General features: G+C 41.2%; 2 protein-coding genes across 4 annotated transcripts; one reads left to right on the plus strand and one right to left on the minus strand.

Moving 5' to 3' along the window:
- Window positions 1-1,478: 1,478 nt before the first annotated feature.
- slc26a11 (solute carrier family 26 member 11) lies at window positions 1,479-11,278 on the minus strand. 2 transcript variants are annotated; one of them, XM_020084464.2, is made up of 15 exons: window positions 11,141-11,278; window positions 9,915-10,133; window positions 9,573-9,803; window positions 8,651-8,843; window positions 7,881-7,966; window positions 6,814-7,030; window positions 6,522-6,700; window positions 6,307-6,379; window positions 5,352-5,463; window positions 5,208-5,263; window positions 4,344-4,484; window positions 4,132-4,259; window positions 2,407-2,506; window positions 2,184-2,317; window positions 1,479-2,084 (listed from the first exon to the last, which is right to left on the minus strand). In XM_020084464.2, the coding sequence occupies exons 3-15, from the start codon at window positions 9,774-9,776 to the stop codon at window positions 1,974-1,976; spliced, it is 1,734 nt and encodes a 577-aa protein (XP_019940023.2). In that variant the 5' UTR covers window positions 9,777-9,803; window positions 9,915-10,133; window positions 11,141-11,278; the 3' UTR covers window positions 1,479-1,973. The 2 variants fall into 2 exon arrangements, with proteins under 2 accessions (XP_019940023.2, XP_069386710.1); XM_069530609.1 differs by having other exon boundaries at window positions 11,074-11,213.
- An 83-nt stretch (window positions 11,279-11,361) lies between these two features.
- Window positions 11,362-16,252, plus strand: sgsh (N-sulfoglucosamine sulfohydrolase (sulfamidase)). Of its 2 annotated transcripts, XM_069530611.1 has the most exons (10): window positions 11,362-11,513; window positions 12,083-12,243; window positions 12,562-12,667; window positions 12,766-13,142; window positions 13,511-13,592; window positions 13,685-13,888; window positions 14,286-14,452; window positions 14,554-14,771; window positions 15,298-15,483; window positions 15,795-16,252. In XM_069530611.1, exons 1-9 carry the CDS (start codon window positions 11,432-11,434, stop codon window positions 15,479-15,481), a joined length of 1,581 nt encoding a protein of 526 aa, XP_069386712.1. In that variant the 5' UTR covers window positions 11,362-11,431; the 3' UTR covers window positions 15,482-15,483; window positions 15,795-16,252. The 2 variants fall into 2 exon arrangements, with proteins under 2 accessions (XP_069386712.1, XP_069386711.1); XM_069530610.1 differs by lacking the exon at window positions 15,795-16,252 and having other exon boundaries at window positions 15,298-15,617.
- Window positions 16,253-16,262: the final 10 nt, after the last annotated feature.

The raw sequence follows: 16,262 nt of genomic DNA on the forward strand, positions 1-16,262 counted from the left end.
ATTGAGAAAAATTAAAAAACGCCCAATCTCACAATGTTACGAAAAGTGAAAGGAAATTCCTGATCTGAATTCACATGGAAATTTAATGAGTCTTTTTTTTGACACGTCCCATCCATCCAGCCAGTTCATACAAAAAAATGTGTCACCATGCATAATCATATCGGCAATGTATGTTTCTGCCTTTCTCACTGTATTTGAAACGTTTTTAAAACGGAATAAAGAGGTCTCTTTGAAGTTAGGATATTTCCCAATATCTGAAAAGGATTTATTGTTTTTACCACATTGACACGTCTTAACTCTTATCACCATTTACTGGAATCACTGGCTGCTGCTTGTATTGATTTTTGTCGTCGATGGAAATATTTCAAAATACACTTCTTTTATTAGTGGTGGATTTATTACTACAAGGTAAATGGTTGATGTTTTTACAACACTTGATGTTGGTATGTGTGTTCTCAGTGTTACTGAAAGTGAGCAACAGTTCAAACACCCCCTTAGATGCTATTCAAAAATCATTGCTACATAAATGTAACTTTAAGTCACACCACACTGAGAAAGTCTTTGTACAGCTCTTAGAAAAATATGATTAATATTTGTTGCTATATAGTGCTTTTAAAATAAGGGATTACAAAGTGCTTAGAGTGACAAATCAGACACAGGAGGCTCAGGGGTGATCACAAAAATGCTTTAACACTGATAAAAAGCATCCAAGTTAAAGATGGTGTCACGAAAAAGAAAATAACATTAACAATAAATAGAAGACGACATAACATAAAAGCAAATAAAAACAAATACAAAGAACAAAAGCAGCAAAACATAGAAAGATTAGACTGAATCAGCAAACCTTATCTCCTAAGGGAGATTGTTCTTCATTCTGATAACAAGACAAATAATCAGTAATCAAAACTGAAAGCACAGAACACAATACATCACCTTGGACTTTGGTGCATGCTCTGATTTTTGTCCCATTTCTTTGTGGGACTGGCCTTACTCAAGGCACATGGTAGTGAAAGGAGGTCATGCTTTAAATCAGCATTTGTTTTTCAGTTAGCAAGATTACATAAAAACTATGAGACAGATTGCCACAAAACTTCAGGGAGGAAGCCATTAAATTGAGATGCTTATCCAGAAATGTTTCCAAATTTGGTGGGAGAGCTTCATTCAGACGAGACTGGATGTTGGCTGATGACGGCTGAAATAAACTATTCCAGAGTATGTGCATTTGTTCTGCCCAGGATACTTCCCCTAAACAATATATCAATCTAATTACATCTGATAGACACTTGTCTTTAACTTTCTGTGTGGAGTTTGGATGTTCTCCCTGTGTCTGTGTGGATTTTCTCTCTAGCTCCATCCTCCCTGCAACCCTCTAAGGATAAACATCTTAGATAATGTAAGGATGGACGGATCAAATGTATGATTGTGCAGCTTCACTATGACTCAAAAATTGTTGCACGTAAAAGAAACCCAAACACACATGAAAATATACACTTTTTATTCACTGAAAATCCTTGGAAAGGTACAGTGAAATGGATTTGTAATGTAATACATTGTCTTCGTCATGAAAAAATAAACTAACTGATAAATTGGTAATCTGTAAATTCAAATTTGGCCTCTGGTAGCTCTCAGAGGGAGTGCTCTGTTAGTAAAATATACATATACCATAAAAAACACATAAAACTCTATAAAACACGTCTGGTCCATTGTTTTTGAGCACAGATAACTTAGTGTTGTAATCTTGAAGATTGCACATCATTTCCAGAGTCAGGGTTTGCAGATACAAAGTGCAAGGAAGGGTTAGGGTTAGTTCTTATGACGGGAAAAAAGTGTGACATCACTTGGCCATGGGCAGTCTGGATAACTGACTGCCAGTAAACAATAATAGTAAATAATTAGTCACTTTGTACATTACAGTCTGATAATCGCATATCAGAAAGTTCACCAATCAGCACTGTGACTGGACAGTTTCCTTATCAGTCATCCAGGAGGCGTCCTGACTCAACTTGCAGCAGTGCCGCCTCCACACTGTCGGTGTACCTGAGGCCCTCCAGATCAGCCGCTTGGAGAACCTCCAGAACAGAGAGCTGAGGGAGTGTGTGAGAAGGACACAATAACTCTATATCTAGTTTGTTGTGGTTGTTATAAAAATTAAAATCTGGCCCAAGATAAAAATATAATCGCACCTGTAATCTGGAAAAGATCAGTTGCACGTCTCGTTGTTTGAACTGTCTCAGCACGTCCCTGAGCTCGCTGATCACCGTGTAATCTATGATGCTGACGTGATGGCAGTCCAGGACCACTGAGCGCGGAGGAGATGCTGAGGGTGACAATAAGGGGAGAAGAGTGGGTAGATGACAGGAAAGACAGGAGGGGGCGATGTGAGGTGTCTGATAAACAAAACCTCACCTTTCAGTGCGTGGGTGTGTATGATGTGGCTGAGATACTCTGTGGCTGGAAAACTCAGTCCACTGCTCAACTCCATCACTAGTGCACCATGATCAGACACCTGCACACAATACACACACACACACACACTGTTAGCACAACATGGATATACATGGACTTCATTACAGCCTATAGAGACTGTGGTTAATGGAGAAATCATTTGGGGAGGGGCGAGTAACTCTGCCACTTCTACGACTGATGTGACTGGTTATTCAAATGTCCCTTATTCAGTCTCTGAAATCTGATAGTGATCTTTCGTCTTTTAGACAGATAATAATATTTCTCTGAAATATCTTCATGTGACCAGGATTATGGATAAAACATGATATCACTATAGAAAATGTAATTTTATACAGCAATATAAATCATTATTGTAGAAACAGAGAATCTTTATTTCAACATTTCTGATGAATTACATTTTTAAGCTCATGAATTGAAGCTAAAGTTCTATAAATGTGATATTGCATTTAATAAGTCCTGCTTGGTCATTTGGAAAATAACTCAAATTACCATAGATATTAAAAAAATAAATACCAACCTTGGAATAAAACGCAATATAAAAGTCTCCTAAGCATTTACTGTCGTCTCATGGCAAATATCATTACACTTCCCAAACCTTCCATTAACCAACACAGTGGGTGCAGCGACTCTTTCCCACAGCGTTGTAGAATGAAGTTTAAACCTCATTAACTCAGGTTTTGTTACATGATGAAGTCTGAGAAGTAGATGATATGAGACGGTGTGGAGCGTTATAAATAATCACAGCAGGAAAATGCACAGCATCCTTTATTTTACTGTGTAGAAGTCTGTTTGCAGCTCTTGCTGGTTAAAGGCCCTGTTCAGACCTTTTCTTGCCTTAAGTCCGGTTCAGACCTGGTATTAACATCCGTCCTGTCAGATCCGATCACAAGTGGTCAGCGTTAAGTTCGTATGTTCACACCTGGTATTAAAACACATCCTGAATGTGTCTCCTGTGACCACTTCAAATGCAAATAATCACGCATGTCATTTCTGCTAACAAAGACCAAATGATGTTGTTTTACCTGGTCTGAGTTTACAAAGTGTGTGATGACAATGATGGTGTGTGTGTCGGCACGAGTGAGTGAGTGTGAGAGAGAGGTAGACAGGAGACAGGACGGGCTGAGTGAATCTTGAGCAGCTGCTGCGAAGAAAGATTTGACCAATCTAAGAAAAGCATCAGTATTGTGGCTGCAAGCAAATCAATACGCAGTCCTTCATATGTGGCCCAGGAATCGGCCAAAGAGGTCAAAGGCTGATCCAGTGCATCAGGTGCCTACGCAATAATTTTGTTAACTGCACTTATTTGCAAATGACCATCTCTCGTGCCTTTTGAGACAATAGAACCAAAGTTGTGGAACACCCGACCTACATCAAGGTTTGCTGATTCTGTGGAATCATTTAAAAACCACAAACCTGTTTAAACAGGAGTTCAGGTGATTTAAGTTTACTGGATATTATTGTTTCGTACTGTGTGTATCTTCTGCTTCTACATTTTGTATGGTGTAACTTTTTTGGCCTTGAAAAACATTTAGTAACTTGTATGTCTTACTTACTTTACAGAAAACAGTGAGCAAATTAGTGTGCTGCCTTTGAAATGAATCATGTGTTCCACAGCAGAACCGTGCACTTACTCACACACGTTCCTGTAAAAGAATATTACTGGACCTTTATCTGGGGTCTGGCCGTGTTGTACAGCAGTAGGACTCCAGATACAGCCACTCCTCCGATAATACCGTACTGCAGCTGCCAGAAGCTCATCAGGAACGTCACGACAAAAGGCAGCAGGTCCAGCTCTGTGGAAGTCACATGAGCACTGAGACTTCCAATAAACAGATCACAAGAGAAATGTTGAGGCACAAAATTGAGGAAACACCTACTGCGTATCCTCCACATCTTAACCACGATGCGGTAATCCACCATGGGAGCAACCGCACAGATGATCACAGCAGCCAGAGAAGCTTTGGGGATGTAGTAGAAGGCCGGCATGAGGAACGCCAGGGAGAGCAACACGATCACACCTGCAAAACGCCACAGAGGGAGAGGGATATTACTCATTTCTAATCTTAAGAAACACACAAACTCAAGAAAAAGAAGTCACATAAATACATGGCTTCTAAAGGAACAGCACTTTGTGTGAGGATCTGTTTTAAGAGTAATCCATCTCTTCTGTGGTGAGGATACTCATGGGTGTCTAAACCTGCAGTTTTATTGGTTGACAGCAAAAAAGCCAAACCAATATCAATCTTTAATGGCAGTTTAACATTGTAAACAAAAAACAGTGATAAATTAACTCTCTGCATTCACATGCTGGCCGGTCTCTGTTCAATGTTTAAGGAGGCAGAGAAGGGAGAAGGAGTCAACTTGAGACGATCTTGTGATGGAATCAAAACCCGCAGTAATGTACGGTAACATGTTATGATGCATATGTAACTCGGTAGTCATTAGTGGAGTAGTTCATGGTGGCTTAGAACTCAGGGTCAGACCACAGCCTGTGAAGTTCTGTGATTGTATCTACCAGTCAATGTACCCCAAACCTCTGTGGTTGTTCTGGCTACAGTGTCTCCAGGACCATATGTTATCATGATGTCTCACTCACACACACACGCATGCACGCGCTCACACACACGAAAACAATACCACTGTACTGGCTTGTAAAGAAACAGGGGAGAGGTGGGGAGAAAAAGTGTTATCACAGACAACCACAAGAGGGTGGAAGAGAGTTTAAGTGAGTCTTGTCTCACCTGTGACGATCCCTCCAGCTGGAGTACACACACCAGTCTGGGAGTTCACTGCTGTCCTGGAGGTGAAGACAAACATATGACACTGTAAATACGTGATAGCTCTCTCTCACACACATACACGTACTCACACACACATACACACACCTCCCAAAGCTGCCGGTGACAGGGTATGCTGACACAAAGGAGCCCATGATGTTGGTCACACCAATTGCCAGCAGCTCCTGGTTGGCATCAATCCTGTAGTCGTTCTGACTGGCTGAGGACAAACAGGAAGCTCAAATCAACCGACAGTTTGATCAAACACTGTTTCTTCAGTTGCATCAATTCTAGTGCGAGTACAATGTGTAGAAAAGTTCTGTTGCAACATGACAGTAAATTAAATCTCCTGGTCTAAGGATACATTTGCATGATTTTATATTTAATAAATTTGACATGTTAAAGCGATGAAAAATATGTAGAGTGCTACAATGCTAAATGCTAACCCGCTGACGTTCAGCAATCCTCCTAAGTCATTATGGGATAAATGTCGTGTTCATATTCCGAAGCTGAAAAAAGTCTTTCAAAGCTTGAAATCTAATAAAAAAAGGATTTAGATTATTTGAAAGTAAAGCCATAACATGATGTTTTGATAGGCTGAAAAAGAAATTCAAATCTCTGCAAACATTAGTTTGTATTTTGAGTTTTTCTTCCTTTAAGCTGCAGCATTCTCAGTTTGTTCTCCAGGTTTGTAACCTTGTAAATGCTGCTCTGAAGAATGGTGCATGCATGTTGTTTCTGAAACTTTGAAACTTTAGCTTTGTGTGAATCTTTGCAGACGTACACCTGCACTCCTGTTGTAGTTAATTCAGAGTGGAGTTTACAAAACCTAAAAAACTGATGGTCTGAAAAAAAGTTGTGATCCTGAGGTAGGTGCTTTATCTCCTTTCTCACAGTTTGCTCTCTGCTGAAGTAGAGTCTAATCACACATTGTGCATCATGTCATTTCAAACTGGGAATTTTTTTCAGGTTGAAACTCTCCACATTTCAACCACAGAGTTTCAACCTATTTCCCATAAATGATTGGATCCACACTGAAAGCACGACTAAGAATACCACTTACCAAAAGCTTTGGCAATTGCGATGCTCTCCAACAGACCCATGAAGGGAATCACAGCGAGCCCTCCTCCAAAATCCTGCACAAAAAAAAACATAGAGAAAAACTGGCTGCTCAGCTGTTTTTCTTGAAAACTGGAAAGAATTTGGGAAGTGAAAGTTGAACCTCATTTCACAGAAAAATCCACTGACTTAATCCTGGTACTGTCACATGCTGTTTACCTCTACGATCTCTCCAAAGGACACGACGGTGCCGTTGGCTGTAGTGTCTGAGGTGGGTGGGGGCCTGAATGGTGGGAGACCCTGGGAGATTTTCCCAGTGATTGTGAACACGTGATAACCGTATGCATCCCACGAAAACGCTATGAGGGAGGCAGCCACGACCACCAGCGCATTACGCACTGAACGAGACCAATAAGAAGGAGGACAAAGAGAAGGAAAGGTGGACTGATTATTACGTTATCTTCTGTAAAAGTGAAACACCACACAAACACACACTCATGCAGGCACTGACTGGTAGCAACAGCCCACACTAGTTTCCTGGAGAGTCTGGCATAGCGGGGCGCGTCTTCAGAGCCCAAACCCGTCTTCATCAACATCAACATGACCAGCAGTGTGAGACACAGCAGACCCAGGACCACGTCTCCGATCTTGGCCTCTGGGATCTTGAAGAAGGTGTAGTAAACCTCCAGGTAGAACGGGTGGGGAATGCCCTGCAGCCCCAGGATATTCTACCAGAAACAACAGTAACAGTATTTTAATGGCAAGTGTGTTTGTTCAGAGAAAAACAGACAGATAGACCGACAGGCAGGCAGAGAGACAGGCAGAGAGACAAGCAGAGAGACAGACAGGCAGAGAGACAGACAGTTAGGAAGAGAGAGGATCCGAAAAATGACACGTCCTCTCAGCAACATATGAACCTGACCTGTTGTAGAAACTGTACAATGCTGCAAAGTCCCACTGATAGTGGATAATTAATGCCAATCTCATCAATATATGTGAGTTACAAAAATCTGCATTTTTTTACATAACCACACAAAACTTATTTAAGAGATTCAATTTTCATTGTTGATTAAACTGACAATTACTTCTCAGGTAGTCAGTAAGTTAGTTAGTCTGGAAATGTCTGTTTATGATCACATAAGACAAAAAGAAAGGTGCAAGCCACTGACCTTCTGATAAGTGGACGACCTGCTCAACCTTCTGAGATAGTCAGAAAGTAATCTTTGATGCTCCTCTTGTACATTTTTTATATTCTTGTGTACTAATAAGCTAATATCAGCACATAATGTCATCACAGCCAATGTGCTGGAAAAGCTCTGCTATAATCCAGACTCAAAATTCCTCATTTCTAAAAATGGATCATTTATTCTGATACCATTTCATTTTTTAATTGTGTTTTCAGTTGTTTTCTATTTACCATTGTTTGGTTTTCTTCACTTTGTATTGTTGAAGTGTTAAGTTTTCTGTATCTAGTGGCATTAAATACATTTGTAGACTGTGGAACTAAAGTTACTGCTGAGTATAAGAACTTGAGTGTGTGTGTGTGTGTGTGTGTGTGTGTGTGTGTCTAATACTCACCTTGACCTGGCCAAAGCCAATGGTTACTGCAGCAGCACAAGTGAAGCCTTTTATTACAGGAAAAGAGATGAAGTCTAAGAGAAAACCTGCAGATGACAATAAGTCATGTTATTTTATTTCAGGTTCCTGTTCAAGAACTGGTTTGGGACAACACATGAAAACCAGCATGTACTGCTAACTCTGGCTTGTTTAAATTGATTTTATGATAAATTGTGAACAAATACATAAGGCAATTAAGTATTTACAGAGTCATGATCTCAGAAAAATCATGCATACATGTTTGAGATCCACAGATTTCACAGAAATACTGTGGTCACAGCTGATGGGCTCAGCACAGGAAGTCATAGATGTAGTGGTAGGAAGTAGGTTTCACACACACGCAAACTAATATCCTGTTTTACTGCAGTTCGGTCCCTGAACCATAGTCAGTTTGTATTCAAGTCTTTTTTTTTGCGACTGTGCAGCAGCTCATTGTCTCTCCTCTGCTGGTTGCCTCTCTCTTTCTCATCTTCGTTCATATACTCTGACTCAAACAAGTAGAGATGAACATCGGAGTCACTGACATCATCCACATTAGAAAAAGCCACAACAGTTCCTCTCAGTAAAATCCAAACTCCTCTCTCCAACTCTCCCTCATGTTTCTTATCTTATTTTCATTTTGATAAAACTTCATCCAATTGCATCACGAGTTTTGACCAAATTAAGAAAATCACCGAAAAAAAGTGGAATCACAAGGTTTCCGAGTGACCTCAGCAGCCCCTCCCCCTCACCTAATCTCAGTAGTGCCATCCCAGCCTGGATGACTCCACAGAGGAGGCTGAGGAGCACCGCTCGGTGTGGCTGCCCCCCCACCACAGAGAAACACAGGAGGGACATGATGGCTGTGGGACCCAGTGTCACATCCTTAGAGGTCCCCAGGAGGGTGTAAATGAACCCCCCCATGAAGGCAGAGTAGAGTCCGTACTGTGGAGAGAAATGTTTTCAGGTTAAAGGATGAACAGAGGTGCAACTAACCTTTAATTCATGACGTAAAGTTTCACTGTGTAAAGTTTATTTTCAGATCCATTTGCTATAGGCGGAGTTTCTCTACACTCAGTTTGAATGTATAATATGTCTGCTGCTAGGAGTCTCTCAATCAAAACAACAACAAAAGAGCTAGTTTGATGACATTGTGACAAAGTGTGGGATTATAGGAGTTATTGTATTCATCACCATTGCCAATGAAAATCTAGTTGATATGACTTGCAAATGAGATAATGTTTTAAAGTTGTATTTACATTACGCAGCAAACTGCAATGAATAATCCTGATCCATTACGAGCCGACTGTCTAACAGTGGCTGTCTGACTGGCCAACAGTGTGTTTTTCTTCCGTCATTCGTCGTTCATCCCAGAAGTATTGCAAAGGCAAAGCCAAGGGCAAAGAGCATACAACACAATTAAAAGGCAACCAAAATGAAACGTCCCGTACCTCGAATAGTAGAAGTACAGAAATTATATAACAGAGGTCTAGTTGTTTTTAGACATTGTTTCATATTATGTCTTAAACTTCTGTTGAAGACGTTTATGTACAAGCAGGTTTTATGACATCACAACTAGTTTGGAAACCAGTCGTGTGCACTTTAACCACTTGATGGATACATTTTCCACATAGCTGAAATATCTGGAGAGACTTGAATCTGAATGAAAATCACCTGCACAGGAAGACCTGCTACTTCAGCGTAAGCCAGCGCCTGCGGTACAGTCGTCAGCCCGACAGTGATCCCCGCGAGCAGGTCCATCTGTAGCCATTTCAGCCTGTACCTGGGCAGCCAGGAGAGGATGGGCAACCAGGCTTTCAGGGTGTTGTAGGAGCAGCAGCCACCAGCTGACAACCGTCCCAGCAGAGGTTCTTCCATTGTACAGGAGAGGTGAGAGGGGGGAACCTAAAGAGGAGGAGGATGATAGAAGGTATGAAGAAACAGCTGTGAGAGCACAAATGAATAAAGTTTCACCTATTCAAATGTGTGCCAGGTTACAGAATAAAAAGCACTTACGAAAATAGATGAAGTTTCCTCCTCTGCATCAAATGTCACTCACTGGCTTTATGGAAGTGCTGCCCAGTTTCTCTGGTTTTGGTTTTGCTTGCTGCGAATCATCTTTCTCAACAACAGCTCTGTGCACATGCATGAGTCAGTCTGTCTGTGTGTTTTTCTGGACGAATACACAGCAAATCAAAGGGACTGGCTGCCATATCCTCAGATTCATGCTGTGACCTATGTGAGGTGGAAGAAAACAATCAACCTGCATGAAGCCATGTCATATGGACAATAATCACATGCTGTCTACAGGTATGTCTAGTATGTTGTCGAGATAACTCAAACCTATGCACAGATAAATGTTTTCTCTGACCTTTGACCTGATTGGCCTTTGAGGCTTTTAAAATCATGTGATGCTCATATGACAGGTCATCTAGAAGCCATAAAACTCACTGAAATATTCCCACATATATTCCTCTCCGTTATTAATCTTCCACTGACAGTGTGATATGTAGTTATCTCCAACTGGATTCTAACATTCTTTTAAAATTAATGAACAGTAAGATGTTGCATTGACAAAGTAGCAGAACAAGAATAATTTAAATCAAACAGTAAGATGTGTGACTGAAAATAATATCAACACAATGCAATGAAAAAGACAATAGAACAGAAAACAACACATTAGAAGGGAATAGAAAGTAGTAAAGCATAATGGAATTCAAAAAAATAAAAACAACACAATAGATTCAAAACAACACAATTGAACAAATTATGATAATAAAATAACAGAATAGAAGAATATAGAAACAACACAATAGCACAACAGAGTAGAACAGAATAGAGAAGAAGTGACACAATAGAACAAAACGATAGAATAGGATACAATACAATGAACTAAACTAAAATCAACACACTACATTACAACAACACAATACAACAGAATAGAACAAAATACAAACTACACGAATAGAACAATAGTATATAATAGAATAAACTGGAATAGAATAGAAATGAACAACTCAATAGATATGAATAGAATGGAACTGAATATAAACAGCATAATAGGAAAATAAAACAATCGAATAGAATACATTACGAAGGACTAAACAATTGAATAAAAAAACAAAGTAGAAACAACGAGTGTGATATAATAAAAAGAAGAGAATAGAAAACCTACACTGTTGGAATAGAGCAGAAGAATAGACACAACAGAGAATAGAGAGAAGAGTAGAAGACAGTCTCACCGTGTGCGTGTCCTCCAGTTTAACAGTGTTACTACACAACCCTGCACTGATTCATTGAACTCCTTCTCCTCATCTTCTCCTTCTTCTTCTTTTTCTACTTTCATCAAACCACTGAGCTGAGGCAGCGCGAGACCCAAGTTCCTGTTTTCACTCGTCACGTGACCCGTGTCATGTGACCGCAGGCTGCGCGAGGACACAGGAGGAAGTGGGAGCAGCAGCGTGTGTTGTTGGTTTGAGAACTGGTTTCAGAAGAGTGTCAGTCGCAGCATCGTCTTCATCATCTTCATCGTCATGCTGCTGCAGTTGTTGTGTCTCGTGTTGTCCTCTTGTTGCGTCACCGAGGCGAAGACGAGAAACGTGCTTCTGATCATCGGTGAGCGAACTCCGATAGCTTCTGATGATGTTTGTGTTCACCCGCTTTATATTTAAAGTACTGCACTGAGTGGTGTTAATGTCGTGGTGTGCTGCTCATTGACATTGGAGCGAAACAGCAGAAACAACTCTCTGCAAAACGCTTCCTCCAAAATGCCCACAGAGTTGAATCAACTCAAGCTGAACATTATAACCTTCCTGGAGGATGGTCTACTGCAGAGCTGCTGTATTTCACTGCATTAGATTGAGCTGGGTGGACCTGATAAACTGAGCATCATAGATCAAGTATTCTAACATGCTGTCATCAGGTTGTTTAATTGATGCAACAAATAATTCGATGTGTGTGAGAGAGAGAGCACATTGTAAGAGAGTGAAAGAACATCAAACCTCCGTTAAGGCTAATTCTGTTCCACACAAGGGCAGATTACAAGCACTTATTTAACAAACTTATATTATCTGACAGTGTAGCAGCATCCCCAACCTTTGTATCTAATACAAATACCAGTTGCTGTTTATAAACTTCAGTGTTCACACACATCATGAAGAGTCCCTGTGTTTACCCTCCTCCAGCCGACGATGCAGGTTTTGAGACGGAAGTGTACAACAACTCTGTGGTCCGCACCCCCCACCTGCGCTCACTGGCCCAGCGCAGCCTGGTGTTCAGCAACGCCTTCACATCTGTCAGCAGCTGCTCCCCCAGCCGCTCCACCATCCTCACTGGCCTGCCCCAGGTAACACACACACACACACACACACACACACACACACACAGTTGTGTCACCATGACTTCAAAGGACATTACATTGACTGACATTGATTTCTTGGAGACTTACTCTGACCTTAACCATAGTTACTACTTACCTAACCCTAAACTTAACTTAAGCTAAACTTATACTTCTCCTTAAAATGATTTACGTTTGAAGGCTTTTTGTCCCCATAAGGAAGACAAATCCCCATAATTTGATTGTGTAAACAGGTTTAGGTCCCCACAGCCTGGGTAATACTTGGACCACACACACAGTATTGCAGTGTGTTTGTCTTGTTTCCAGCATCAGAATGGAATGTACGGGCTTCATCAGGGCGTCCATCACTTCAACTCGTTTGACGCCGTACAAAGTCTGCCGCTGCTCCTCAGCAAGGCCAAGGTACACACAGGTCAGTAACAAAGAAACCAGTTTATCTCCAGTCTACACACACACACACTTGCTTTTTAGACAAAATTATCTTCTTCTTTTTCACTCTCATCTCTGCAGGTATAATTGGGAAGAAGCACGTCGGTCCTGGATCCGTCTACCCTTTCGACTTCGCCTACACGGAGGAGAACAACTCGGTCCTGCAGGTGGGGAGGAACATCACACGCATCAAACTCCTGGTCCGCAAGTTTTTCCAAACGCACAAAGAGGAAGCCACCGAGCAAAGACGGAAGAAAGAAGAGTATAAAGGAGACAGTGGTGACAGAAGAAGTGAAGAGAGACCGTTTTTCCTTTATGTCGCCTTCCACGACACCCACAGATGTGGACATTCACAGCCACAGTACGGAGCTTTCTGTGAGAAGTTTGGTAATGGTGAAATGGGGATGGGACGAATACCTGACTGGACTCCAGAATATTACACACCAGACCAAGTAAAGGTCAGTGAAGTAAATGGTTTGTATTTATAAAAGTGAAGTCAAGATTTTACATAGTGACATGTAGAAAGAGACAAGATTTTTCATCGAAAACAAGGATAATCACTTTAATATATAGATAAATATTTTATATACAAATTAATATCTAATAACTTATGTCATGTATCATAATATGATCATAAAAGTGAAATAGTACAGTCTTCAATATCAGATACAAAGTACCAACAGAAAATGTGTGTGTCTTCCACTGCCTCTGCTCCTCTCTCCGCTAGATAAACATTAATATTTGATATTAGTGATCATTTTTGCTTTGTCTCATGTATTGTAACATTTGTTTATCTGCTCTGTCCTCATCTCATGCACTCATGCAGGTTCCTCCCTTTGTGCCAGACACCCCTGTAGCCCGAGCTGACCTGGCTGCACAGTACACCACAGTCAGCCGGCTGGATCAGGGTATGTAACAACAACCTACATGCACACAAGATAAGCAGATGGAGAAAGGTTTTGTTTTTGTATAACACTACTGGTGTAAATTTCCTCTGCAGGTATTGGATTAGTTCTTCAGGAGCTCAGGGACGCCGGTTATGAGAACGACACGCTGGTTATCTACAGCTCAGACAACGGCATCCCCTTCCCTAACGGCAGAACCAACCTGTATCACTCCGGCACAGCAGAACCCATGCTGGTGTCCTCTCCAGAGCACAGGGAGCGATGGGGAGACACCAGCCAGGCCTACGTCAGTCTCCTTGGTAAGAAGAATACTGATTTAAAAAAACAGAAAGGCTAACTTGGTAGATTTCCTACCCCTTGAGGGGGACACTGGCTTTTACACACACACGGGCAAACATGGAGGTCAGTGTGTTTATCTGATGAGCGTAAAGCAGCCACAAGAGGGAGATGAGCAATGAAGCTTCAGCAACAGATCACAGATAGAACTGTATAAAGGGAAAAGAGCCTCTCAACAGGAAGCAATTAAATGTGAATATGAATATTATGAACAGGATTGATTAGTCTTCAATACACGATACATGGTTTTCATTTGACAGGTGCTTCTCTCTAAACACTATGGCATAAATAGCAGAGGCTCATGATGCGTTCACTATTTCATACTTTTTATTTTTACTTTCTCACTCTCTTTTGTGGCAGACATCACTCCCACCATTCTGGACTGGTTCTCTGTTCCCTACCCGTCCTACAGCCTCCCGGGCAGCCCCGCCACCCTGGTCCATCTCACCGGTCGCTCCTTGCTGCCCACTCTGGTCACTGAGCCCGGCCACTGGCACACCATCTACGCCAGCCAGTCCCTCCACGAGGTCCGCGAGCGCTGCCGCTTTCAGACAAGACGTCAGTAAAACACATGCGAGGGAATCAAACACGCAGCCGACTTGACTATTATTGTCATATGTGATTTCAGGTCACCATGTACTACCCAACCCGCTCTGTCCACCAGGGGGCGTACCACCTTCTCCACAACCTACACTACCGGATGCCCTTCCCGGTTGACCAAGACCTGTACGTGTCACCCACCTTCCAGGACCTGCTGAACCGCACCAGGCTGAGCGAGCCGACGCACTGGTTCAAGAGCCTGGAGCAGTATTACTACAGAGAGCGCTGGGAGCTGTACGACTCCAGGTCTGTTCTAATTAATGATTAGAACTAATTAATGTTCTAATCATTAATTACCATAAAAACCTGATCAGCTATAATTGATCTTTTTACTCTGTGACCCACTGTTCAGCATCTATTGGCAGCTTATAAATAAATAAACTCTATAATGGAGCTGTACAAAGCTATAGGGACAATTTAAGTGTTAACAGTATTTGTCAACCATTAAAACCTATGAAGGCATTTTATTGACACATTCAGATTATTATTATTATATATAATTATAAATTATTACAATTTTTGAACAGTTTTACCTTATTTTCATTGATTATCTGTTGATAAATCATCCTCCACATACGGTGTCTCTACAGGAGTTAAAGTTTATATATGACGAGTTTAATAAACCATTTGTTTAATGTCGATATGATGCTTAGAAATCGCATACAGATGGGTCAAATGAATTAAGTGACTTACGAGTTCATTCTAAAATCTCGGCTTTGGCCCTGAGTCAGTTTTTGGTGTTTCAATATGAACGATTGTTTCACCGTCACAGGACAGACCCACTGGAGATGAGGAACCTGGTATCAGACCCGTCTTACAGCGCCGTGCTCGAGAGCCTGAGGCAGAGTCTGCAGAAGTGGCAGTGGGAGACTGGAGACCCCTGGGTCTGTGGACCAGACTATGTCCTGGAGGACAAACTGGAGCCACACTGCAGACCACTCTACAATGGACTCTAATGGTACTTTTACTCATCCTTGGCCGACATGACGTCTGCATACAGGAGCGCATTCATTGAATGGAATAAATTATGTTTATTTGTGTATATATTTTTATATGTTTAAAGTTCAATAATAAACATTAAAGTTGTCCCAACATTATTTGTCTTTATGTTACAAAATAATTTAATAATTCTGATCAGTGTCTCTTCTTATCTGTGTCTATACATTTAATGCATTTTCCCAGACGCCATGATAACCTTGTTAGATAGAAAGACAATGTGGTTACGAAGTATGTAACTGATTTCGTGATTATTTCATTGAACAAACATAGATGCATCCCTCCTCTGTCTTAATCGCCATCGCTGCTGCTCTTGTACTGATCTGCTGAATGCAGCTCTGTGGGATTCGTGACGCATGACCTGTGAGCTCCATAAATCAATCAGTAAGAAAAGCTTTTTATTGATAAAGGCCCGCTTTTCCTCTGAGCTCCACTTTGAAGTCGGACTGATTCACGCGTAGAAAGCTGCTGAAAGTTAAAACAAATTGGTTCAGTCGATTATTCACTCATGTTTATTGATCTGCTCATTTCTTTTTCCGCTCCTAATCTGTCCAACCTCACTGATGTTGGGGTCTGAAGCCACACAAGCAGATTCAGCTTCATTACACTCTTTTTGTTTGATGCACTGTTGCATATCATTGTTTTTTATACATCCAGAGAGATTTCAAACCTAAACTTCAGCCTATAACATAATAAAGAAAAAAACTTTATACGTCACTAATTAATAAACTATTCTGGACG

Source organism: Paralichthys olivaceus, chromosome 8 (genome assembly GCF_024713975.1).
Source record: "Paralichthys olivaceus isolate ysfri-2021 chromosome 8, ASM2471397v2, whole genome shotgun sequence".
Lineage (NCBI taxonomy): Eukaryota > Metazoa > Chordata > Actinopteri > Pleuronectiformes > Paralichthyidae > Paralichthys > Paralichthys olivaceus.

Excerpts from the sequence above, each read along its gene's own strand:
- slc26a11 (XM_020084464.2), bottom strand. The coding sequence starts at position 9,776 with ATGGAAGAACCTCTGCTGGGACGGTTGTCAGCTGGTGGCTGCTGCTCC. Across the intron at positions 7,031-7,880 it reads TTGGCTTTGGCCAGGTCAAG|AATATCCTGGGGCTGCAGGG; the intron begins GTGAGTATTAGA and ends TGTTTCTGGTAG. Across the intron at positions 2,318-2,406 it reads ACACACCCACGCACTGAAAG|CATCTCCTCCGCGCTCAGTG; the intron begins GTGAGGTTTTGT and ends TGTCACCCTCAG.
- sgsh (XM_069530611.1), top strand. The coding sequence starts at position 11,432 with ATGCTGCTGCAGTTGTTGTGTCTCGTGTTGTCCTCTTGTTGCGTCACC. Across the intron at positions 13,593-13,684 it reads AGTCAGCCGGCTGGATCAGG|GTATTGGATTAGTTCTTCAG; the intron begins GTATGTAACAAC and ends TTTCCTCTGCAG. Across the intron at positions 13,889-14,285 it reads GGCCTACGTCAGTCTCCTTG|ACATCACTCCCACCATTCTG; the intron begins GTAAGAAGAATA and ends CTTTTGTGGCAG.